At 38.3% G+C, this 25,916-nt stretch overlaps 2 protein-coding genes across 6 annotated transcripts; one reads left to right on the top strand and one right to left on the bottom strand.

Annotated features, from left to right (window-relative positions):
• Nucleotides 1-13,053: 13,053 nt before the first annotated feature.
• LOC110627936 (transcription factor GTE4) lies at nt 13,054-23,256 on the top strand. Of its 5 annotated transcripts, none has more exons than XM_021774346.2 (5): nt 13,054-15,463; nt 15,555-15,600; nt 15,701-15,817; nt 15,956-16,026; nt 23,171-23,256. In XM_021774346.2, exons 1-4 carry the CDS (start codon nt 13,664-13,666, stop codon nt 16,003-16,005), a joined length of 2,013 nt encoding a protein of 670 aa, XP_021630038.1. In that variant the 5' UTR covers nt 13,054-13,663; the 3' UTR covers nt 16,006-16,026; nt 23,171-23,256. The 5 variants fall into 5 exon arrangements, with proteins under 5 accessions (XP_021630038.1, XP_021630037.1, XP_021630036.1 ...); XM_021774345.2 differs by having other exon boundaries at nt 13,058-15,463; nt 22,838-23,256; XM_021774344.2 differs by having other exon boundaries at nt 13,060-15,463; nt 22,857-23,256.
• Nucleotides 23,257-23,585: 329 nt separating this feature from the next.
• Nucleotides 23,586-25,589, bottom strand: LOC110627937 (phospholipase A1-II 1). Its single transcript, XM_021774349.2, has 2 exons — nt 24,867-25,589; nt 23,586-24,230 (listed from the first exon to the last, which is right to left on the bottom strand). Exons 1-2 carry the CDS (start codon nt 25,455-25,457, stop codon nt 23,610-23,612), a joined length of 1,212 nt encoding a protein of 403 aa, XP_021630041.1. The 5' UTR covers nt 25,458-25,589; the 3' UTR covers nt 23,586-23,609.
• Between the last annotated feature and the right edge of the window lie 327 nt (nt 25,590-25,916).

A 25,916-nucleotide genomic window follows, 5' to 3' on the forward strand; every position in this document is an offset into this window, starting at 1 on the left:
CCGCCCCTAGCTCGTCAGTGATCATCTTCACTGCTCTCAGGTATTCAAAGGGATCATCCCCTGACTTGTACTTGGGAGCATCCAGCTTAAGGTAAGCTGTCATTTTCACCTTACTCCCACTGGCTGAGCTAGGTCTAGGAGGTTGAGCAACTGGGGCTACTGGTTCTGTAGGTGATGGAGGTGGGGGTGCAGCATTCCCCGAGGTGGGGTTTGCTGGGTGAGGATGGAAGGATGAGGGTGGATAGGCTGGGTACTGTGGGTAAGGTGGATAGAAATGTGGATAAGGCATGTGAGTAGGGTAGGGGTTAAAGCTGGAGTAATCCGATGTACTTCCCATCGGATACCCGGGACTCTGTGCATAGGGTGGATAATAGGGTGGAAAGCCATACCCCGAGGCCTGAGTGCCTCCTTGTGACTCCCCTGTCCCTTCTTCTGACATGCTAACATCCAGATTCCCATCCCTTCTCTGATCTTCTTCCATAACCTCCCTCACATCTGAAGAACTTCCTCCTCTATCTGTCCCCCTTCTGCTAGTATCAAAAGACCTTCTAGGGTCCCTTGACACTCTTTCTCTGTTTACTCTGCATGACATTGCCCTAGGCAATGTGGGAGGACGGGCGCTTGTGCCCTCATCCTCTGGTGGGACTCCTGTCAATCGTGCAGATCGACGAGTTCCTCTCATCCTGTTTTCTCTGAAAAACCAGCACAGAACCCACAAGCATTAGCATCACATGGTTCATGTGGGCACACATGAACCCTCATCACATACATAGCAAACATAGCATATCATTTATGCACATGCATATAGTCATGGCATATCACATCATCATCAAGATAGGACTCTACCTCCTATCCTAGTGGACATGACTTTTCCTATTGTGCTTGACCTTCTATAACATCTATGAGCCCGACACGCTAGGTCCGACCATATGAACCTAGGGCTCTGATACCACTCTGTAACAGCCCGGAAATCCGGACCGCTACCGGCGCTAGGATCCAGATCGGCATAAGGCCGCCGGGACCCGTAGCAAGCCTAACATAACCTGTAAACATGTTTAATCCCATACATGATCAACCATATACATAAAAAGATAAAACTTTCCTTCATACATACTGTCATCAACTAACTCAACCTGTGCATACTCTGTACATATACATAACATAGTCCCTCTGTGGGATCTCATCAAGCCTCAAAGGCAAAACAACCTGTGTTGAGTTAGTTTACATAAACATCATAACATAAGATCATGTACATACAAAAGGGATTAACAATATACTACGGTCAAGCACAACTCTATCCTCAATAACCTCATTACATAACATACTGAATATTTTTACATTTCATCATAATACAATTGTCATGTCCACAATCTAACTATTACATACATATGACTTTTTCTCTTCTTGTCTTCTCTATCTATCCCGTACCTGCAAGCCTGGGGGTTAGGGGAGAGGGGTGAGCTAGATGCCCAGTGAGTAGAACTATAAAAAGAATATTTAAAACATGCTGTTATGAAATGCGTCACTGCACAAATAGATCACACCACGGATGGACTGATTCAAAAATCCTCAGCTCCATGCCCGGCCCTATTATGGGCACCACAGAACTTCGTATTGCCCGGCCCTATTATGGGCACCACAGGACTTCGTATCTCGGAGCTATTGCCCGGCCCTATTATGGGCACCACAGGACTTCGTATTCAGAGGCTAATGAATCATCCTAATGTCCATCCACTATCATCTATCACAACAATGCAATGCGGCATATTCGTGAATTCTAATGCAAACATCCTATAGTATAATCATGATGCATGAAGCATGATAAAAACATTTAATTTCTTAATTTAAAAGATTAAGTTTAGTTCCACTCACATCTAGCTGACTCTGACAAACTCTGTAGCAGCTGGCTCACTGCTGGGGTCCTTGGTTCCTCGGGTCCGAACCTACACAGGTGGACTCCAATGAGGGACCAAACATACAGAAACATAACTCTAATGTATCCCCCAAAACCCCCCTAAAATATTATGAAAACATCACATGAAAATATGCATGAAATGGCTGAACAGGGCACTTTCGGCGACACCTTCAGCGGCCGAAAGTCCCAGACAGAGATGAAACTCAGGTAGGTTCGGCGGCACCTTCGGCGGCCGAAAGTGCCAGACAGAGACGAAAGTCTCTGTTCGGGGGCAACTTCGGCAGTCGAAAGGCCTGCCTCCCCAGCCATGTTCGGCGGCCGAAAGTACCTTCGGCTGCCGAACCTGGTTTCTGCCAAAGGGCAGAAACTTGGCTCCCTTTGCACATTTCGCCTCCAAACCTTCCAAACATGCATATTTTTCAACCAAAGCATGCATACAAGTTCCTAGGGGCCTCAAACATGCATATACCCCATCTACAACACTTCAATCACACACAATCAAGCTACATTGTTCAAAATCACAACATACACCCATAAACCTAACCATGAACTAAACATGCATTCTACCCCATAGATCTTACTCAAAGCTTGTTTAAAACATAAAAAGAGTTCAAGATCGACCCTTACCTCTTGAAGAAACGAGAGGAAAACGACCTTGACTCGAAGATGGGAGGATTGAGCTCCTTGAACCTCAAAGTTCCAAAACGTGCTTAAAACTTGTAAATCTTCAAAACAAATGTTATAAACTTGTAAAAATCATGGAAAAAGGAAGGAAAATCTCAAGATTGAGCAAAGATGGCGGAGAGCTCACCTTGGCCGAAATGGGGAGAAAAAGCTCGCCCGTTTTCGGCTAAGGGACCCTTTTATAGTGGCTGGCCAGGCCACGTTCGGGGGCCGAATGTGCCTCCGCATCCATGCAATGTTCGGCGGCCGAACATAAGGTTCGGCGGCCGAACCTGCACTTCCCTCACTCATGCTTTCGGGGGCCTAACGTGCCTCCAAACGCATACATGTTCGGCGGCCGAACTTGACTTTCGGCGGCCGAACCTGGGTTTTCCTCCAAGGACTTTTCATGCAAAAACTCATTTAGTTTCATACTTAAAATCATAAAACACATTAAAACATTTTTATAAAACATGCTTTTTACCCTTCTAGAGGTTTCCGACATCCAAATTCCACCGGACGGTAGGAATTCCGATACCGGAGTCTAGCCGGGTGTTACAGTAGTCAAGTTCAGAGATCAGGATGGGTCAGAGGTCATCTTCAGAGGAGACAAGAGGGGTACACCTAGAGGTCTGATATCAGCTCTTCAGGCTCGTAGGTTACTTAGGAGGGGATGTCAAGGGTATTTGGCTCATGTGAGAGAGCTTAATAGTCAGGTTAGGGAGCCCGCCTCCGTGCTCGTGGTCAGAGAGTTTCCAGATGTCTTCCCAGATAAACTTCCAGGACTACCACCTGCTAGGGAGATAGAGTTCGAAATAGAATTGATGCCTGGAACTAGACCAATCTCTATTCCTCCCTACAGGATGGCACCAGCAGAGTTGAAGGAGCTTAAGGAGCAGTTGCAAGAGCTGGTAGATAAGGGTTTCATCCGACCGAGTACCTCACCTTGGGGAGCTCCAGTGTTGTTTGTGAGGAAGAAGGATGGATCCCTTAGGCTTTGTATCGACTACAGGCAGTTGAACAAAGTCACTACCAAAAACAAGTATCCGTTGCCTAGGATTGATGATCTATTTGACCAGCTAGCAGGAGCAGGTTGTTTCTCCAAGATAGATCTGAGATCCGGGTACCACCAGTTGAGAATAAGATAAGAGGATGTGCCGAAGACGGCATTCAGGACTAGGTATGGGCACTATGAGTTCCTAGTGATGTCGTTCGGGTTAACCAATGCCCCTGCAACGTTCATAGATCTTATAAACAGGGTTTTCAGGCAGTTTCTGGATCACTTTGTTATTGTCTTCATAGATGATATCTTAGTGTATTCCAGAAATACAGAGGAGCATGCCCATCATCTGAGGACAGTTTTGCAGACCTTGAGGGAACATGGCTTGTATGCCAAGTTCTCCAAGTGTGAGTTCTGGTTGAGGAGCATCTCATTCTTGGGGCATGTTGTGTCAGAGAATGGAATCGAAGTGGACCCCAAGAAGGTAGAAGCTGTGGCTAACTGGCCTAGACCCACTACAGTAACAGAGATCAAAAGCTTTCTGGGTTTGGCAGGTTACTACAGGAGGTTCGTTCAGGACTTCTCTAAGATTGCAGCTCCTATGACCAGATTGACCAAGAAGAATCAAAAGTTTAGGTGGACCGATCGGTGTGAAGCTCTTGAGGAGCTAAAGAAGAGGTTGACGTCAGCACCGGTGTTAGCTTTGCCTGACAGTGTTGAGGATTTTATAGTGTTTTGTAATGCGTCCCCCTATGGGACTGGGTTGTGTGTTGATGCAGAATGAAAGGGTGATTGCTTATGCCTCTAGACAGTTGAAGAAGCATGAGTTGAATTACCCTACACATGACCTAGAGATGGCAGCTGTAATATTTGCACTCAAGATGTGGAGGCATTACCTTTATGGGGTTAAATGTGAGATCTTCATAGATCATAAGCGCCTGCAGTACATCCTGAGTCAGATAGAGTTGAACCTGAGACAGAGAAGATGGGTAGAACTGCTTAGTGACTATGATTGCAAGATTCAGTATCATCCGGGTAAGGCGAATGTTGTGGCAAACGCCTTAAGCCGGAAATCACTTGGCAGTCTATCCCATATCACAACAGAGAGGAGACCGGTGGTGAAAGAGTGTCATAAGCTCATTAATGAAGATCTGCAATTAGAGTTGTCTGGTACAGGTGCTTTGATAGCCCAGATGAGAGTGACACCTGTGTTTCTGGAGCAGGTGGCTCAGAAACAGCACGAGGACCCAGAGTTAGTGAAGATTGCCAGGACTGTTCAGTCAGGCAAGAATGATGAGTTCAGATTTGACAGCAAAGGGATCCTCCGCTATGGGAACAGATTGTGTGTACCAGATGACGTGAGTCTGAAGGGAGACATTATGAGGGAAGCTCATAATGCAAGATACAGTGTTCATCCAGGAGCCACCAAAATGTACCAAGATTTGAAAAGAGTCTATTGGTGGCCAGCTATGAAAAGGGAAGTGGCACAGTTCGTGTCAACCTACGAAGTATGTCAGAGGGTGAAGCTGGAACATCAGAAACCGGCTGGAATGCTTAACCCACTGCCGATTTCAGAGTGGAAATAGGAGAATATCGCTATGGACTTCGTGGTGGGGTTACCGGCAACATCCAACAGATTAGACTCCATATGGGTGATCGTGGACAGACTGACCAAATTTACTCACTTCATCCCTGTTAGGAGTGGCTACTCTATGGATAAATTGGCACAAGTATTTGTTGATGAGATGGTCAGGTTGCATGGGGCTCCTGTTTCAATAGTGTCTGATAGAGGACCCCAGTTCACCTCCAGGTTTTGGCGGAGTCTGCAGAATGCTATGGGTACCAGGTTGGATTTTAGCACTGCTTTCCATCCTCAGACTGATGGACAGTCAGAGAGGACCATCCAGACTATAGAAGATATGCTCAGAATGTGTGCTAGATTTTGGCGGTTCTTAGAGGCAGCATCTACCCTTGATGGAGTTTGCCTATAATAACAGCTATCATGCTAGCATAGGGATGGCTCCATATGAAGCTTTGTATGGGAGGAAGTGCAGGTCACTTGTCTGTTGGGAAGAAGTTGGGGAAAGGTCCTTAGCAGGGCCTGAGTTAGTAGAGATCACCAGCAGGGTGGTGTCCATTATCAGAGAGAGGATCAGAACTGCTATCAGTCGACAGAAAAGTTATGCAGATGTCCGCAGGAGGCAGGTAGAGTTTCAGGAGGGGGATTTGGTATTGCTCAAGATGTCTCCTATGAAAGGGGTGATTCGGTTTGGGAAGAAAGGTAAACTAGCTCCACGGTACATCTGACCCTTTGAAATCTTGCAAAAGATCGGGAATGTATCGTATAAGCTGGATTTACTTGCTTCTATGGAGAAAATCCATCCGGTTTTCCATGTTTCCATGTTAAGGAAGTTCGTGTCAGATCCGGGTAAGGTTTTTAGCGAGCCTGATGTGGAGATCCAAGAAGATCTCACCTATGTTGAAAAGCCAGTGCGGATTCTAGACACGCAGATCAGAAAGTTGAGGAATAAGAAAATCCCGATGGTCAAAGTCCTTTGGAATCACCACAATATCGAGGAATGTACCTAGGAGACACGGGAGTCCATGCTCCAGCAATACCCCCATCTCTTTTAAGGTATGTGTTATAGGTTTATGTGCTTCTTGGTGTTTTATGCTATGCATGTGTTGTTTGGTGAACATTCGGGGACGAATGTTCTTAAGGGGGGGAGAATGTAATACCCGGCTAGACTCCGGTATCGGAATTCCTACCGTCCGGTAGAATCTCGGATGTCGGAAACCTCTAGAAGGGTAAAATCATGTTTTTATGTATTTTATAGTTTTAAGTAAGAAAGAAATTGAGTTTTGAATGAAAAATAACCATAAAGGGAAATCCAGGTTCGGCCGCCGAACCTCAAGTTCGGCCGCCGAACCTCAAGTTCGGCCGCCGAACATGCATGAGTTTCGGAGTCACCTTTGACTTCCGAAGGTGGCCTGGCTAGCCACCTATAAGAAGCCCCATGGCCGAAAATGGACGAGTTTTCCTCCCCATTTCCGGCCAAAGGTGAGTCCATGCCCTCCCATGGTTGGTTTTGATGATTTTCCTCAAATCTTTCAAGTTTTAACAAGTGTTTACTTGGTTTTTGAAGTTTTGAAACTAAGATCAAGTTGTGGAGCTTGGAGACCCAAGGAGCTAGATTTCTCCTACCTCCAAGTTAAGGATCGTTTCTCCTCTCGATCTTCAAGAGGTAAGCTTAGATCCTACCCTTCTTGTATGTTTTAAGCAAGTTTTATGCTGGTTTAGGGGGTAGAAATGCATGTTGGGGTTGGTTGGTTGTTGATAGGATTTATGTTGAGTTTGTGGATAATATATGTTATATGTGTTGTTGTTGGGGTTTAGGATAGTTTGAGACCCCTTTGTGCTTGTTGGCATGTGTATGCATATTGTAGAATAGCTAAATGCATGATTAGAAAAGTTTGGGAGGCAATGTGCATAGAATGGCTGAGTTCTGCCATTTCTGGAAGAACTCAGGTTCGGCAGCCGAAGGCACTTTCGGCCGCCGAACCTGCCTATGGAGGTAGCTTTCGGCTGCCGAACCCTGCCCCCAAAAGTTGGACTTTCGGCTTTGGAGGGCAGTTTCGGCCGCCGAACCTGCCGTCGAACATGCATGACTTTCGGATCTGGAGGGAACTTTCGGCAGTCGAAGGTGCATGACTTTCGGATCTGGAGGAGGGTTCGGCCGCCGAAGGTGCCGCTGAAGGTGCCTTGTCCAGCCTTCCTTTACCTGTTTTGCATAAATGTTTTGAGGTGTTTTAGGGGGTTTTTGGGGAGTTTTTTAGAGTTATGCTAGTGTTTGTTTGGCACCTCATTCAAGTCCACCTGTGTAGGATCGGACCCGAGGAATCGAGGAGCCCAGCAGTGAGTCAGCTGCTACAGATTAGATCAGAGTCAACCAGAGGTGAGTAGAACTGAACTATTTTTTAAATAATGAAAGTTTTTAGCATGTTTCATGCATCATGAATGCCATGTATATATATATTAGGTTGTGTTGTATTAGAATTCACGAATATGATACATTGCATAAATTGCTGTTGATGTGGATGGATTTTGGATGAACCCTTAGCCCTCAATATGTCTGATGATTAATGAAAGTCCAGGGCTGCCTATGTCCACGTGTCTTGGCATTATATGATGATTATAGAAGTCCTGCGGAGCTCTGTCGAGGGCCGGGCACATTGGATTGAGAGGGTTATTGGTGACAAGTCCATCCTTGATGTGAATTGTATGTATTATGACGCATTCCATGAAAGCATGATTTATGATAATATTTTATGGTTCTGCTCACTAGGCTTTTTAGCTCATCCCATTCCCTTAAACCCTAGGTTTGCAGGTATGAGTCAGTCCGGGAAGTCAGCTAGAGTAGGAAGGTTTTATATATGTAATAGTTAGTAAATGGACATGAGAAAGAATATGATGTAATGAATAGTATTGAACAGTCATGTAATGTAATAATATTATTGAGGTTTAGAATTGTGCTTGACCCTAGTATGTATGGTTAATCCCTTTATAGGTACATGATCTATGTAATGTGTTAATGATGTTTTATGTAAACCAAGCTTAATGTATGTTATGTTACCCCATTGGAGCATTTGATGAGGGCTCCAGTGTGAGGTTTATGTTTATGATTATGAGTATGCACAGGTTAAGTTTGGTAAAGGAAAGAAAAAGTTTACAGTTCTCTGTATCTGTATGATCATGTATGGGATTTAATAGGTATACAGGATGTATGTTAGGCTTGCTACTGGTCCCGGCGACCTTAAGTCGATCTGGACCCTAGCGCCGGTAGCGGTTCGAATTCCGGGTCGTTACAAGGATGAGCTAGTTGATGGCCTTCCAAATATCAAATTTGAAAAGGCCAAAATGTGTGATGCTTGTCAAATGGATAAGCAAGTTAAAAGCTCTTTTAAATCCATTAATAAGGTAATCACTTCTAGACCTCAATAACTTTTGCATATGGATTTGTTTAGTCCAACTAGAGTAGGTAGTCTTGATGGTCTGCATTATGGTTTTATCATACTATATGACTATTCTAGGTATACTTAGGTGGTGTTCCTTGTTCATAAGGATGATTGTTTTGATACTTTTAAAAGTTTTACACAAAGTTCAAAATGAAAAAAAAAAAATTTCAAATTTCTTCAATAAAGAGTGATCATGGTAGAGAATTTAAAAATGAGAAGTTTGAAGTTTTTTGTAATAAGTTATGAATCACTCATAATTTTTCATCTCCTAGGACTTCTAAAAAAATTGTGTTGTTGAAAGAAAAAATAAAATTCTTTTAGATATGGGGAGGACTGTGTTAAGAGAATATAATCTACCTATCTATTTTTGGGCGGAACCCATTAATACAGCTTGTTATGTTTTAGTTGAATTTTAATTATATCTCTTTTAAATAAAATCCCTTATGAGCTTTGAAATGGAAGAAAATCTAGAGTTATTTATTTTAGAGTTTTTTGTTGTAAATGCTTCATCTTAAATAATAAGGATAATTGAGTACATTTGACTCTAAAACTGATAAAGATATCTTCTTAGGATACTCTACATTTAGCAAATTATATAGAACATTCAATAAGAGAACCTTGATAGTTGAAGAGTCAATACATGTTATTTTTTATGAATCTAATCCCTTTGCTCCTAGAAATGAGATGATTTGTGATGATGATCTTGTAGGTAATCTTGATGAGTTGACCATTAAAGATCCTCAATCTCATGGAAATCAAAGTCAATCCAAATAGGATTCTATGGAAGCAATGGAAGATGAGATTGGACTCCAAGAGCAACAAATGCAACTTATACAAAGCCAAGAAGTCCAACATGACTTGCCAAATGATTGGACCTACAAGAAAGATCATTTGAAGGACTAAATAATTAGTAATGCATCCGTCTCGACCGCATTCAAGCGATGATGGTCCCTGGGCCTCAAAGCATTCTTGGCTATTAGGACTGACAATTGGGGATCCTTGAGAAGAGAGGTTTTTCTAGTCAAGGCTAGTGCCAGGTGTTGGACGCTATAAGGCCACGAGGACGGATCCCAATATTTTCTAGTGTAGGCTCAATAATGACAGGGATTGCTATAGAGGCACCTTATAAAAGACTCAAGCTGAGTAGGGGCCGATTCTTTTGTTACAGAAGGGGGTGGAGGAGGAGGAAGTATGATAATCTCCTCGGTACGATGAGCCCATTTAAGAGGTGGAGCGGTCATTCTAGCAACTGCTTTGCCCTTACGAGCGACGCGTGCTACCTCCACAAACTTGTTCCTTGATTCGACCATATCTGCATAAAATAAAAAGTGAGTAAGGCAGTCAGTTTTAAAAATAAGGGGTCAGAAAGAAAAATATCCTCTCATGTGATGTGCTTTCCTGATTGTTCAAAAGGTTGGGCAAGTGAGAAGCTCGAGCTTGGTCAGCCTGAGTACGGCTTTGACAAGACAAAAGGGCATCCCTCACCGCGACAATGATATCAATCCTCTGTGTCGAGGCCATTCTCTGAAGGAAGTCCAAAGACTCCTCCTCGTCCTGTCATGGTCAAACCCCATCCTTCCAAAGCTCTATGAATATGTTCCAATCAGTTGCGAGCCGCCCTAAACTCCCAGATACTCGGTGATGTATGATGAAAAAATTATTTTTCTAGCGTTTGAGAAAAGAGGGTATCCGGTTGAAAAGGGTTTTGTGTTTTCTCCAGTTGAAGTACCAGAATTCTTCATACCTTCGAGTACCTAGCTAGTACAGTTGGGAAAACATCGCAACGTTTGACTTAATATTATTTTAAAACAAATAAACCAGAAGGCCACCAAGATCCTCCAATTATTGGGGTGCAACTGGGTGCCTGACAACTTATGGAATCAAAGGACTTCAGTGAAAAATGGGTCCATGGAAAATCGAAGACCTGTCTTTAACTACTCTTCATAGACCATGATGGTGTCCTTAGCAAGGATCTAGTCATCCACGTGAACGCTTAGAGAAGGAGCGAAGACGCAGAAGATTTCTTGAGAGATTTGGTATTTGTTGTGAAGGCGTTCTATATCTTTCTCTGTCAATATGGAATGGATGTCGCTGATCAAGCTGCCTTCACTTTCATAAGCCGCCCTCAGTGGAATGATATGAGCTGGGGGGCGGATGGGATTGTCGGAGGAGGAACTTTCGACACAACTTTCACCGGGAGAAAGAGAAGAAGAGGAATTATTCCTATTCATTTAAAAAAAAAAAAAGAAAAAGTAAACAAGAATTACCTTGAAAGCAAGGAGGTGTTAACGAAAAAGAGGAATGACCAAGTCTTTTCTAAAGCAAAGATGACAATTATGAGCAAAAGTGATATTTGGATGAGAAGAAAGATTCTTATATGGTGGCTTCATCGGTAAGTTTTGAATACGACTCGAGAAATAGGATAGTCATCATTGATGGGCAGAAGCAGGCGAAGCGACGTGAGTAGGGAAAGGCCAATCTAAATAAACTAGGTGCCCCATAGCGAGAAGACAACTATCACTTTCGAATATGATGAATTGAATACTAGCGAGGGGACCTTTGATGTAACACAACAATCGCCCAAAAGGAAGTCATGAGCTGTTACCATAAGAAAGGGACACATGACAAGGGTCTGATAACCTAATACACGGTCCCACCCGTGAAAAGGAAGACTCCGACACCATAACACACGGTTCTTCATCAAGACTCGCCCTCTCTTGAATAGGTCGAATCTTCACATAAAGTTACTGTTAGCATGTACAATCTAACAAGATCCCCATTACGTTTGTAATCACAGGATCCCATTTAATTAGTCAGTAGAATCTCCTATCAATTAGCTAGTACCAGTTGAATTTTCATGAAATATTATAATTAACTTGATATTCTTACAGTATAAAAGTTAATGATCGCAAAGATTAAGGTACACAATTCTAACGTAACTACTATTGAGTTTGAATCATTACATTACACTCGCCCTTTTCGTCAGTTTACTGATTTGAGCGTCAGAATGACTACCTTAGATGTCAACCACTTCACTTTTTTTTTTTTTTTTTTTTTTTTTTTTTTTTTTTACAAATTAGCCAATTGTAATACCGTTTCAAAAACATCAAATATACATTAGTAATATTAAAGGAAAAAATTATTAATTAGCTATATATATATAATTTTTTATATTTTATTATTATTAAAAGAAAAAAATATTAATTACCTATATATATAATTTTTTATATTTTACAAGAAAAAAATAATAGTTTTTAAATAACAAATTAGTTAGAAAAGTTTTAAGATTTTGAGAATTAGATATTAAAAATAATAATTTAAATAAAAAATTAAAATATACATAACAATAATGATAAAAGAATTAAATATAATATGAATGTTATTTAGAATGTAAAATACGTAATTTATTCCAATTTTTTATGAAAAGTTATTTTATTTTTTAATTTTAATTTAATTTATTTTTTTAATTTTTAAATAGTAATAATTTAATTTTTAGAATTAACATGTATCACATAATAAAAATTAAATTATTTAATAATTAAAAGTTAAAGGGTTATATATATATTCTTATTATTAAATTATTTAAAATTTAAAAATTAAATAAATAAATAGGATAAAAATAAAATTTATGAGAAAAAATAATTTTTTATGAAAAGATGGAAAATATATTATGCATTTAGTCTATTTAAAACAAAGAAAACTTTTTTTTTTATGAACAATGACATGTGGATGAAATGTGGCACAAAATAGAGGATACATATTAACATTATATTAAAATAAAATGCCACGTGTCAAGAAAATCAGCCTATTTTATATAGTTAAATATATATTATTTTAATAATAAATAATTTAATATTTAATATTTATTATATTAACATAATAATTTTTTATCAAAATTTATTATTAAATTATAACAATTTAATTTTTTAAATTTCACTTTTATAATAATTTATTTTTTTTAATTTTAATAATATAATAATTTAATATTTGTAATTTTAATATTTATAATAATTTAGTTTTTTTAAATTAAATTGATTTTTTTAATTCTTAGTGATCTAACAATAAATTTAAAAAAATGTTTTTTTAATAAAATAAAATTTTAAAAATTAAATTTTTTACTAATAAAACATAGAAACTAAATTATGAGTTTTTGTTACAATGCTATATATATATTTTTTCTTTTAAAATTGTAGGGTTGACTTATACGCGGCCTAAATAATCAATTTTGAGCCTGGATTTGCCACATCATCCCAAATTGAACCGCTCAAACTAAGCCCCCCAAGCAGCAAATAGATCACCGGCGCGTGTAAAGCGTCTCCGGCTACTGTCGACCGACTTCATTCACTAAAGCCCTGACCACTATCAACCACGCGCCTTTTTCCCACTTGGGCAAACTCTTCAAAATCCCATAATCAAAATTCCGCGCCATTAAATCCTGTCCAATTCTCCCATCCTCGTGGAGTTCACGCTCAGCGGTCCCTCCTCTCCAATTGGTGCTTGTAGTCCACGCTCTATTGCTAGACGTGAGTCTAACGCAGGTGATATTTGTCATGATACTTCGCGAACACGACTCTTTAATACACGAATGCATGCCAACCGTACACCTGTAAGATAAGTGTATAGTGAGGTAGAGAGAGAAATTTAGAGAGAGAAGTAAATTTTAGAGAGAGAAAGTCTTTCTAGAGTGAGAGAGAGCGCGATAGAGCGAAAAAGGAGATCTGATAGAACAAAGAGAGAAAGGTAAACAAGCTCGAAACCCTAGCCCTAGTGTTTCTTCCAATCGAAAATTTTCCTTTTCTGTATATGTGCGTGTATATAAACACATATTCTGCAGATATTTCTCTGTGCGCGTTTGTATAGGTTTAGATTAGAGTAGATCGACAGAGGTTCGAGCTTGCTGTAAGGTTTTTGTTTGTGTTTTGGGTTTTGGCCTAATTGAATTCTTATTTCGGGGCAAATTTAGGGTTTTCGTTGCTGTTAATTCAGGGAGGCGAAAAACCCTAGTTTTGGACCAGTCTTGTGATTCGCTTTGTGTGGAGTTTAGAAATTAGGGTTTTGGAGTTACATGTATGGCTTCGGGGACAATAGTTGGAGAGGGAGGTGGAAATGATGGAGCTAGAGAGAAGCAGAGGTATACAGAGAGTAAAGTTTATACGAGAAAAGCTTTTAAAGGGCCCAAGAACAACATCAAGAACCTCACGACCACCCCTGCCGCCACCAACACCAACACCAACAATAACAACACTACAAACACTACCACCACCACAATAACCACCACCGCAACTACAACTGCAAACGACAACCATAATGACAAGAAAATCAGCAGCAACGACAATAACGACACAAACAATGAGAACAACTCCGTTCAAGTGACGGATTTGCAAACCCCTGCTTTAGAAGACACAAATTCGGCCCAGCAACAGGTCATTTCGCGCCTGGATGCCCACTCTGACGATTCTTCTAGCCTCAATAGGCAGCAAGGTACGGCAGCTGTAGTCCCAAGTGACCGAGACCTGACTACTGGGAATGGGGTGGTGAAACAAAGTTTGGACGATAAAGTAAAGATAAACTTAGCATCAAAGTCTAAACAGGAGATGAGGGAGCTCAGGAGGAAGCTGGAGAGTGAACTCGATATTGTAAGGAGTTTGGTGAAAAGGATTGAGGCCAAAGAAGTGCAGCTTGGTGTTAGTGGGTATGGTAATACACGAGCGTCCCTAAACGAAGTTGATAATGGATTAAAGAGGGTTAATTCAGAGGTAGTGGGTGTTCCTCGTGATATTAGTACGTTTATTCCTACTCCTACTCCTAGGCAGTCCAGGCCTTTGAATCAGCTTAGCGTATCAGTGTTGGAGAATAGCCAGGGTCCAGGTGAAACCTTGGAGAAAGAGAAAAGGACACCAAAAGCAAATCAGTTTTATAGAAATTCAGAGTTTTTGCTTGCAAAAGATAAGTTTCCACCAGCGGAGAGCAACAAGAAGTCCAAATTGACTGGGAAGAAGCAAGGGGGAGGGGACATGGGATTGGGGTTTGGGACGGGATCAAAGATTTTCAAGAATTGCAGCGCTTTGCTTGAGAAATTGATGAAGCATAAGCATGGTTGGGTTTTTAATACTCCTGTTGATGTGAAGACTCTCGGTTTGCATGATTACTTTACTATTATTAAGCATCCTATGGACTTGGGTACTGTGAAGACGAGGCTGAACAAGAATTGGTACAAATCGCCTGAAGAGTTCGCGGAAGATGTGAGACTAACATTTCACAACGCATTGAGGTATAACCCTAAGGGGCAGGATGTTCATATAATGGCTGAGGTGCTACTGAAGATGTTTGAGGACAGGTGGGCTGTTATAAAGTCGGATTATGATCGTGAGATGAGGTTTGCTTCCAGTTATGAGCTGGGTATTCCTGCACCGCTATCAAGAAAGGCTCCTCTTTTGCCACCCCCTCCTCTTGATATGCGGAGGATATTGGATAGATCAGAATCGATGACTTATCCTCCTGTTGATCCTAGACCAAAACCTTTTATTACAACTCCTTCAGGAAGAACCCCTGCTCTGAAAAAGCCCAAGGCAAAGGATCCACACAAGCGGGACATGACTTATGAGGAAAAGCAGAAGCTTAGCACAAACCTTCAGAGCTTACCTTCAGAGAAGCTGGACAATATTGTACAGATAATAAAGAAAAGGAACTCATCCCTTTGCCAACATGATGATGAAATTGAAGTGGACATTGATAGTGTTGATGCAGAGACTCTTTGGGAATTGGATAGGTATGTTACCAACTATAAGAAGAGTTTAAGCAAGAACAAGAGGAAAGCTGAACTCGCCATTCAAGCAAGAGCAGAAGCTGAGCAGAAAGCCCGGGAGAATGTTAGGACCTTAATAATTTCTTCTGATTTTTAAGCTCTCTCTTCCAAGAAGGTATGGTTGCTGAATGGATTGTTATTTTCTGTCTTTGCAGATATCAGCACCAGTTGTAGCAGAAGCACCACAGGAAACTAAAACAGGTTTAGGTCTTCAGATCACTGAGAATAGATGTCATTTTTTTTTGGGAAAAAAAATATAATAGATAGTTTCTTTATTGGAAAATCTTTTGTCTTCTACTAGCAGATGAAAGGAATGTTTCCACTTCATCACCTGTTCAAGTGGAGAAACAGGGAGATAATGGAACTAGGTCAAGTAGTTCTAGCAGCTCTAGCAGTGATTCTGGATCTTCTTCAAGTGGTATGTTAATATTTTTCTAATTTTTGTAGGTTGCGCTGTTTTCTGCCACATATGAATATGGTGTTCTCTAGTGAAATTCAGTGTTTTGTTAAAGTTTGCTGTTTATATTCCTCTTTTTTTTTGTGTGTTTTATTGCAGACACGGATAGTGACAGCTCCTCGGCTTCTGGATCTGACATAGGGCATTGACTAAGGAGTTAAGTAGTCACGGTGGGTTCATTTCCTCTTCTGGATTTCGCCAATATTTATATTTTTACATATATTGGGCCAACCCCTGTTATTGATTCATGAATTTACAAGATATGCTCAATGATATGTATCTGCTACCTGGCTTTATTTTATTGCATTAATATTTATGCACCGGCTAGACTGCGAGGGTCTTCTGGCAATTAACTAATAGGAGTTGCTTTGTGAGGATGTAAGTGTGAAAGACTGATTAATGGTTGCAGGAAATTATCAGTTTGTGGCTTTTTTAATACTTATCATTGATTATGGGATTTATGTGCCTTGTGATTCTGTTAAGATAAATTTGTATTTGTAGTACGTCAAATAATTTTTTGGGTTATTTTTGTTGTATACCTGTACTGGAAGACACCCAATGTAATCAAGGCGGGAGGCGACACTAAGGCAAGATTGAGGTGCCATACTTATATATATATACATATATGTGTATATATATATGTATGTATATATACATATATACATATATGTGTAAATATTGTATTAGTTCCTTCTTAATTAGTTAATTAGTTAGCATAATTATAAGGATATATATTCCTGATTAGTTTGCTGAATTTCTTTCTTCAATATTATATTATTTCTTCCCTAATTAGTTAAGGTACATATATAAATATATATATATATGTGTGTGTGTGTGTGTGTATGTGTATGTGTGTCCCTATAATCTATGCTAATTAATTAGTATCCCTAATTAATGATACCAATTAATTAGCATAATTATGGGGGTATATCCTCTAATTTGTATTTAAAATTTAATCTTCAAATCAGCTGCTTCAAAAGGAGTATGGATTAGGGCTTATTCTTTAAAAGGAAGTATGGTGATGCCTCGCCTCGTTTCGTGCCTCGAGCTGAGCGAGGAAAGGCACTTGCCTCACCTCATCCAGGCACTTGCCTCGCCTCGCCTCGCGTCACCTCGCCTCGCGCCACCTCGCCTGTCGCCTTTTGCTGCCTTTAATAACACTGAGGGCAGCACAGGCTTGTGTAAGTGTGTGGTTAGGTGGATAATATGAACTTTTCTGCCCATGAAAGCACCCAGTGTTGTTGAAGGCGAAAAAGACGCGAGGTGAAAAAAGACGCGAGTCTAGGCAAGAGGTGCTAGAGGCGACTCCTCATTGAAGCAAGTTTTGTTTTTTAAAAAATGCTTTTAAACAGCAAAAGGGAAATCCTAGTCTCTCTCTATCTCTTTTAAACAACAGATAACACTTCCATAGCAACCAAAATACAAATTTCTTACTCTTTCTTGCTTCTAGTATCTCAACTAGGTATGTCTATTCTCATCTCTCCTCTCTTCTCTCCCTGTTGGACCTGCATAGCAACATGTCTTTTCCTTTTTTAATTTTCTCTATTCTCTCTTTTTCTTTTTCCCTTTTCCCTTTCTCATCCTCTCTTCTCTCTTTGCAGGACATGGCACAACAATAAATCCTCTTTTTTCTTTTTCTTTTTTTTTTTAAAACAATTTCTTTCTTCTTCTGTTGCTGCAAATAATATATATATATATATATATATATATATATTTCATTTGAATACGTATTTTTTCCTTTGAATATGGGTGTTAATTGAAGTGTTTATATGTATATTTAAAGTATATAACAAAATATTGGCTTTTTTAAAAAGGTGTCGCCTTGCCTCTCGCCTAAGATGATAGGGAACTTTGTTGCCTTAATATCGCCTCTCGCCTTGATAACAATGAAGGCGCCTGTGGGTTTATAGTAAGTTGGTTCTTGATTTTGATTGATGAACGTAGGTTCTTGATTTTGATTGATGAACGTAGGTTCTTGATTTTGATTGATGAACATAGGTTCCATCTATGAATTGTATGCCTTGAAAATTATGTAGGTAACACTTCTGTTTTAAATGATGGGGAGGGGCAAATCGAGTCATTTTAAGAAAACTTAGTACAGATGTGGTGCCTTAGAACTGGGGAGTGATTTCTATAATATAGACTATTACGGCTGTAACCCATCAGGTGATGAATTCTGTTCACTAGCCATAGTCATAGAGAGGGACAGAGTATGTAGATATTGGCAAGAACTTTTGTTGGTTATAAACACTCTAATCTTGTTGAAACTTCAAATTATGTTAGTCACTTGCTAGTCAAGTATGGAGGTGCCATGGTCGTAAATTATTTTTTTCCCCCTAAAATGAATGATGACTGAAAAAAGCTGCATGTATTTTCAGAATTTTTGGGGAAGGAGATCATACTTATTAATGGTATATAAAATGATTGATATTTGGAGTATTTAGATTTTCCATTGACATCGGGGGTTTCTTTGCAGATGCCTTAGACTGTTTCTCATTTTTGTTCTTTTGATAATGATTTCTTTCTTGAAAAGCTTGTAGTTTTTTTTCTTAGTTTAACTTTATTCTGGTTGGACTGCTTACCTTCTCTTTCCTTTTCTTCCTTTGTTTTTTTTTTTTTTTAAAAAAAGACCACCTGTCCTTGAAAATGTTGAACAATTTGAAATTTGTGGGTAAAGCATTTAGTGATTCTACAATTGAGAGCTTTTGCTGCAATAAATAATATAAGTTAAAATTGTCATTTATAACTAGTTAGTTGCACCATTAATATTGGCTCTTTCCATTAATTCTTGTCACCTTAGTGGCTCTTTCATTGCCTTTTCTTGCCAAATTATCTTTAATCATTTTCTCGCCCAATTACATTTTGTGTTTCTTCAAAGTTCAGTTTAGTTTAGTTTAGTTTAGTTCTTTATTTTTAAAGCTTTCTGGATTGCGGAGCAATTCTTTTACTAGTGATCTCAGTGTGTGAGCTGGATGATGTTTAATTACTCTTTTTTGGTAGTCATCATTGTTGTATCCAAGCATGAAGCTATTTTGTATATATGTTAGAGGCCTAATATCAACAATTTTTTTTTCGAAATTTAATCTAAATATGACCTGTAAGCTTTTGTCAGTAGCAGCTCTGAAACAGTGTCTCTACTGATCAGGAAAAGAGTTACAGAAGAGCAAGAAAGAGATGGGAGAATTAGACGAGATAGAGTAGGAGAATTGAGAAAAACAATATCAGAGAAAGATCAAATGAATTTTTATTGATTCAGGAATGAAATCTCAACTACAGAGTACTCCTTTTATGTATTTATTAGCTAGTAATTTTCATTTACTTTGTCTAACTGATCTAACAAATTCAGCAACTGCTCATACATTTCCCTCCAAGAGCTAATGGATTTTTTTTCCCTCCAAAACCAGCTATCTTGACCACTTCTTCCTTCTTTATGTGACAAAACCAGCTATCAGAGGAAGATCAAATGAATTTTTATTGATTCAAGAATGAAATCTCAACTACAGAGCACTCCTTTTTATGCAGTTATTAGCTAGTAACTGTCATTTACTTTCTCTAACATACCTAACAAATTCAGCAACTGCTCATACATTTCCCTCCAAGAGCTAATGTATTTTTCTTTCCCTCCAAAACCAGCTATCTTGACCACTTCTTCCTTCTTTATGTGACAATACCTTCCCCTTTGGAACCTTTTTTGTCCCTAGAGGGTTGAAAATTGATAAATTGGGACAGGAGAAAGCTGGGTTCCTGCGGAGGCAAATTCAACCACTTAATAAGGTCTCGAAGAACTGGATGACCATCTCTCTTGGCAGTTCTAGTCTGCAAAAGTTCTTCTGGAGCTACTGTCAGCTGTCTGATCATTATGAAAGGATGGCAATCCAGTATAGGAGTACCTTTAGTTCTTAACTTCTTCAACACAGAGACATGAAATACTGGATAGATGTTAGCATTAGGAGGCAACTGCAGCTTATAAGCAACTGTCCCCACTCTCGCAATAACCTGAAAAGGCGCACAAAATTTTGCAGACAACTTAAAGTTCCTTCTTGTAGCTTCAGAGGTCTGTCTATAAAATTGTAACTTGAGATAAACCCAGTATCTGACCTGAAATTTCCTCTCAGATTGCTTATTGTTGTCTTGCTGCTTAATCTTCTGCTGAGCATGCTTCAAAATTCTCCTTACTAAGATTGGTAAGGAGAAGAGAGCTGAAGTTGCCATTCTTTAGGTATGTAGAAGGATAATATTTGTTGTATTTCACAATAGAAATTACAACCTATTTATATATGAGAGGCAGTATCTAAACAGGAAGGAAAATCAAGTATATGATTATACAATCCCTAAAATTAAGCAACTGACCAATCTATCAATATTTACTTTCTATAACCTATAACACTCCCTCTCAAGTTGGAGCATAAATGTTAATCATGCCCAACTTGTTACATATATAATCAACTCAAGTCCCATTTAGAGCGATATCTCCCGATTGTTCTCCAGTTTGGATATATTATGTTGATATTATCTTTTGTTGGACCTTTTCACGAACAAAATGACAATCAATATTGATGTGTTTAGTCCTCTCATGAAATACTGGATTGGAGGCAATGCAGATAGCTGCTTGATTATCACACCACAACTTAGCAGGCACCGAATTTGTGAACCCAACTTCTTCCAATAGTTGACGTATCCACAAGACTTCACAAACGACTTGTGTTATGACTCGATATTCAGATCCAGTAGTTGTAATTTTAGCCATAAGGACAACCAATTCAAAACAATCAAAATAAACAAAGGATTAGAAGAACAATAGTACCTGTGAACAGTACTCGTGAACAGTACCAGTGAACAATGCCCGATGAACAAAGTCCTGAGTCTCTAAATGTTACCCTTGCCCGATGAACAAAGTTCTGAGTCTCCAAATGTTACCCTTGCCCGATGAACAAAGTCCTGAGTCTCTAAATGTTACCCTTTATGGGTAACCCGAATGAACAGAGCCCTAAGTCTCCAAATGTTACCTTTTTCAATAGTTGACGTATCCACAAAACTTCACAAACGGCTTGTGTCATGACTCAACATCCAGATCCAGTAGTTTTAACTTTAGCCATAAGAACAACCAATTCAAAACAATCAAAATAAACAAAGGATCAGAAGAACATTAGTACCTGTGAACAGTACCGGTGAACAGTGCCCGATGAACAAAGTCTTGAGTCTCCAAATGTTACCCTTTATGGGTAACCCAAATGAACAGACCCCTAAGTTTCCAAATGTTACCCTTTATGGATGACTCAAATTAACAGACTTCTAAGTCTCCAATTGTTATCCTTTATGGGTAACTTAAATGAACAGAGGTCTAAGTCTCCAAATGTTATTCTTTATGGATAACCTAAATGAACAGGGTACTAAATCTCCAAAAAAAAAAATTTAAATCTCTGTGGAGCTTTAGGCTCTGATACCATGTAGAAGGATAATATTTGTTCTATTTTACAATAGAGATTACAACCTGTTTATATATGAGAGGCAGTATCTAAACAGAAAGGAAAATCAAGCGTATAATTATACAATTCCTAAAATTAAACAACTGACCATCTATCAATATTTATTTCCTATAACCTAGAACAAGGTAGAAGGCATGTAACATCTCTTAGGATCTGAGTGATTGATTTGGCAAATTCTTCAGTTTGGATTAGTGTTATGGTTGGCTTTCTACATTTAAAAACAGTTTTATTTTTTAGGACGGTAAGTGTATTTTTGAAAAATGTTGCTTAATTCAGAGCAAGAAATACAGGAGAATGAGTTGCAGTGCCTTCCGAAATTGAAGCTGTGAAAATAGTGGGGAAGTCATATGGGCAGTAAATAATAGGGGTTGTAGGATTTAGCATGTGCAAGTGAAATACTGCTTTTATTTCTTCTATATGCAGAAGTAAATTACATCTTGTCTCATGATGTCTTAATGAGTTGTGTTCTTAGACATGCTGCAATAGCATGTCTTCAACTCGCTCTTTTTTCTACCACAACTGTGGACTAGGTACAATGTTCTGAAGGAGGTAATGTTGGAATTGGAATGTCAAACTCTCTTGACCTGAAATATTCTTTTATGGTTCTGAGATTCTGAAACTGGAATTTTTTCATAGATGAATATGATTGGTACGCAAAGGATGTACTATTATTGGGATGTTGGTTGAGGAAGATTCTGTAGGAGCTCCTTCCCTTTTTGTATTTTTCCATATGTACTATGATGAGTACCTTTTTTTGGGAATAAAATGCTCATCTTCCTTCACCTTTGTACATTAGTTAGTGTTTAATGTTAAATGAGAGTTGATTTCAAATTGGGCTAATTTCACTCATGGTCACTTGACTTATTCCTAAATTTCATTATGACTGTTAGAGAACGATCACTCAACTTTGATTTTGCTTCAATATTGCTGTGTATTTATTCTGTTGGAAAACTTTTACTTTGTTATCATGTTCCAAAAGGTTGTAGTTTTGTTAAAATCTGGAGTCTACATTATGACTTTGTTGTAACTGAACATTAAAGTTGGGTGATTTTGCTGTTGCAAAAAGGGAAGTGATGGTAATTTGTTGTGTGGGATCGAGCATTGATGCTTAAATTGGGAGCCCTATTTTTAGAATATTCCTCTTTTTGTAATTAGCAGAGGATCTATTGTGTGCTGTTCTCATATTTCCTCTGATGTAAATATTCTCCTTTAATGTTGAATAAATGTTTTATCTGCTTTACAACCTAGATTGCAAAATGAACTTCACTATTCTCTTTCATGTTAAATCAGTTAAGCATTCGACTATGTAATAAATAATAAATGGGACCTCTGATTATACCAGTGATATATTGTTATATATCAATCAAGGTGTTTTTTTTTCCCAGAATTTTCCATCTCTTTCTTTCTACTATTATGCATTTGAGTCAGGTGGCTATTGTATTAGCTGTGTTTGTTAATCTGAAGCATAGTACTGAAAGCAGCTTCCTAATTGCAGTATCCTCCTGCTGTTTCAGATCCCAGAAAAAAAATTAGAGTAGACATTTGAGTTGATAGCAGGACATGAATTTCCCCAAGGAATATGGATTTTGGTGTACAGTGGAGCAGCAACTATCCTTCCTGCCTCAGCAGAGTGGGTTATTTAATTGGGAATGATTGCTTGAATCATCAAGTGGGTTATTTGTGTAGTTAGAAATTTGTATAATATTTGGGTAGAATTCGGTGATTGATTAGAATAGAATTTCAGATGGTTTGTTTTGTGTACATGGCTAACTACTGCTGCTCAGTCTTTAGTTTCAGCAACTTTGTTGACCGACTTCTCATCTTGCAGATTCAGGTTTCTATGGTGTTATACGAAAGATAAAAATCTGTAATTCCAGCCCTTCAAGTGATAGATCACATTATTTATTTGCTTCATCAGAAGAGATTTATTCCTTCAGAGGGTATTTTCTCTTTCACATGCTCAAATATGCTATTTTCAACTGGTTGCCCCCTAGTATTTCCCTGCGTTTCATTGGCATCTTGTCTCCCTTTGGATAAATGAACAATGAAGAGCTTGCAATTGTTCAATAAAAAAAAAATCTATTACTATAGTAAAATAGAATAATATATTTATTAAAATAGTAATATCCATTTATAATAGTTACAAGAGTATTGCCCACTTGACTATTTTTTTTTCTTGGAACTTAATGGAAAGATGCTGCTAATCTTTTTCATGGTATAGATAAAAAAGCCTTTTTTTTTATAGCCTTTTTTCTTTTTCCCTTTTATTATTCAGAGTCTTCTGCTTCATCAAAATTTCTCTCTTTATCATGAAGTTTCCAATGCCCATCCTTCATTTGAACCATCCCCTTGTTTCTCAAACATAGCCAAGCACCGGGCACCCCGTACTGTCTTTTCAAACTAGGTATTTCCTTGTTCAGCAAAGCAATGTCCCTGTTCACTTGTAAACGAAACCCAGCAGCTCCTTGGCTTCCAGCAATTCCATGAAGGTACACCTCCAAGTTATGCCAGCTTCTGATGTCTCCAGGCTGTATCAAGTAGTTTGAAAGCTGGGTATTGATTAGCAACTCATTTCCAATCTCCACATACCCCATTGTTACGAGAGGAACCTTGGGTACGATATCTGGAGCATTCTCTATCCTTAAAAGATGAAGGTTTTCAAGAGAATCATAGGCCATTTTGAATCTCATATCCCCAACTCGTGGGCTCGCGTAGACAAATGCTGTAACTGGACACACCTCTTTATTGGCCTTTCTGTTGTGCCTGTTGGCTACAATATCAAGTGCATTTAACGTTGCAACTGCTGCACCTAAGCTGTGCCCAGTTACTGTCAAGCTAGTTTCCTCATTCTCGTATTGCCTCATCAGTCTATCCACTTCTCCCAAAACCTGACCATAATTAAAATATAAATGTATTATTGAAGCTGGACTGTTTAGTTTAGTTATTAGATATTGCTGATAGCTGTTGGCTGTTGGACTGATTGTAACTGATATATTTTAGGCATTTGAGAAATTATATATAATTAATACTGCTGACATGTAAAATGATAAGGGTGTATATTAATTTATCATATTAATAAAATAAATATAAAATTATTAATTTATCATAATAACATATATAATAATTAAAAATATAATTTTAAAATATAATTATTTTTCATGCCTATATATAATTGTTATAATATAATAAAAAATATTATACATTTCAAAAGAAATAAAAATTATAACTAGTTTTTTATATTTTTATTATTATGTCTTATAATTTTAAATAATTTATTGATTTGAAAATTAATTTAAAAAATTATAATTAATAAATTTTAAAGATGTAATATCATTAAAATAAAAAATAAATCAAAACAATTATAATGGATGGAGAATAACCAGTATTATAATTTTTTAAAAAATTTACTAAATATTTTTTTAGATAAATTTACGAAATATTTAATTTAATTGTTTGGATATTTATCTGTATCCAACTGACGTCCCCTTACTAAACCAAGAAAATGCATGAAGTTCCAGCTTTACCTGGTCTCTGGCACTGTGTTTATTATATGGAGAACTAGGATTGATCGATGTGTACAAGGAAAGAAATCCTTGATGAACTTGAGGATTGGTGCCAGTCCCAATTATATTAGAAGCTGACACCAAAGGAGACTCGAAGTCTTCATACCATTCAATAGGCATGATAGTTCCTCGCCATGCAATAACAATGTCTCTCCTTCCCAACGCAACTTTTCCCTCGTCTGTAGCTACTGCTACGTATCCAAACCAATTGGATTCCCGATTCCAGGGCTTCCTTGAATACGACTTGACAATGTAACTTCCTGGGACTTCAATCGTCGAGGTCGCATAAAAGTACTTCACAACTTGGTACTTAAATGGATTAGCAATGGCCAGACCCACCCTGGAAAACATGTTCTTCATTGAATATCTGGTGTTTCCTGCATTACCTGAGAGTCTGTCTGAAATGAAAGTGTCATAGGTTGCTTGAGTCATCTGACCGTAGTGAATCAGATATCGTCGGAGGTCTATGTCTAGAGGGTGAAGAAGGTTTTTCCAGTTATCTATTCCGCTTAGCTTCTTCCATCTTTTGGCTATGTTTCCAACTGCTGACATTTCCTTTTCTCGAATGTTTGATTTTTGTGTTGCTGAGATGATTGTTTATTATTAGTAGTTTTAGTAGAGATACAATTCAGGGATGATATTCAGAAATGTCTAAGCCATTAACTCAATGTCATGATTTATAAACCTTCCTTAATATGCGTGGCTGTTGTTGGCAATTCAGAGAATTGTAAGTGTACAAGTTTATTCTGTATCAGGATTCATGCAACTTGCATTGCCTGAAGGCATATTTGAAATTAATATATGTTTAAGATGGGTATAGTGTATATATTTTATTAAATAAAAATTTATTTAACTCTTAAATAAAAATATAAAAATTTAATTAAAAAATTAAATTAAATTTATTTGACTCACAAGTTGAGTATTGAATCAGGAACCTCCGAAGTCAAATGCATGTCGGCTAAACCTATAAATGTATAGATATTTTCTTTTAATAGTTAATAAATATTTTAG

Source organism: Manihot esculenta, chromosome 12, assembly GCF_001659605.2.
Source record: "Manihot esculenta cultivar AM560-2 chromosome 12, M.esculenta_v8, whole genome shotgun sequence".
Lineage (NCBI taxonomy): Eukaryota > Viridiplantae > Streptophyta > Magnoliopsida > Malpighiales > Euphorbiaceae > Manihot > Manihot esculenta.

Bases quoted from the DNA above. Each gene is read 5' to 3' on its own strand.
- LOC110627936 (XM_021774346.2), top strand. From the start codon at position 13,664: ATGGCTTCGGGGACAATAGTTGGAGAGGGAGGTGGAAATGATGGAGCT. The intron at 15,464-15,554 runs GTTAGGACCTTA...CTGTCTTTGCAG, and splicing joins AGCAGAAAGCCCGGGAGAAT to ATATCAGCACCAGTTGTAGC. The intron at 15,601-15,700 runs GTTTAGGTCTTC...GTCTTCTACTAG, and splicing joins ACCACAGGAAACTAAAACAG to CAGATGAAAGGAATGTTTCC.
- LOC110627937 (XM_021774349.2), bottom strand. From the start codon at position 25,457: ATGTCAGCAGTTGGAAACATAGCCAAAAGATGGAAGAAGCTAAGCGGA. The intron at 24,231-24,866 runs GTAAAGCTGGAA...AATTATGGTCAG, and splicing joins AACACAGTGCCAGAGACCAG to GTTTTGGGAGAAGTGGATAG.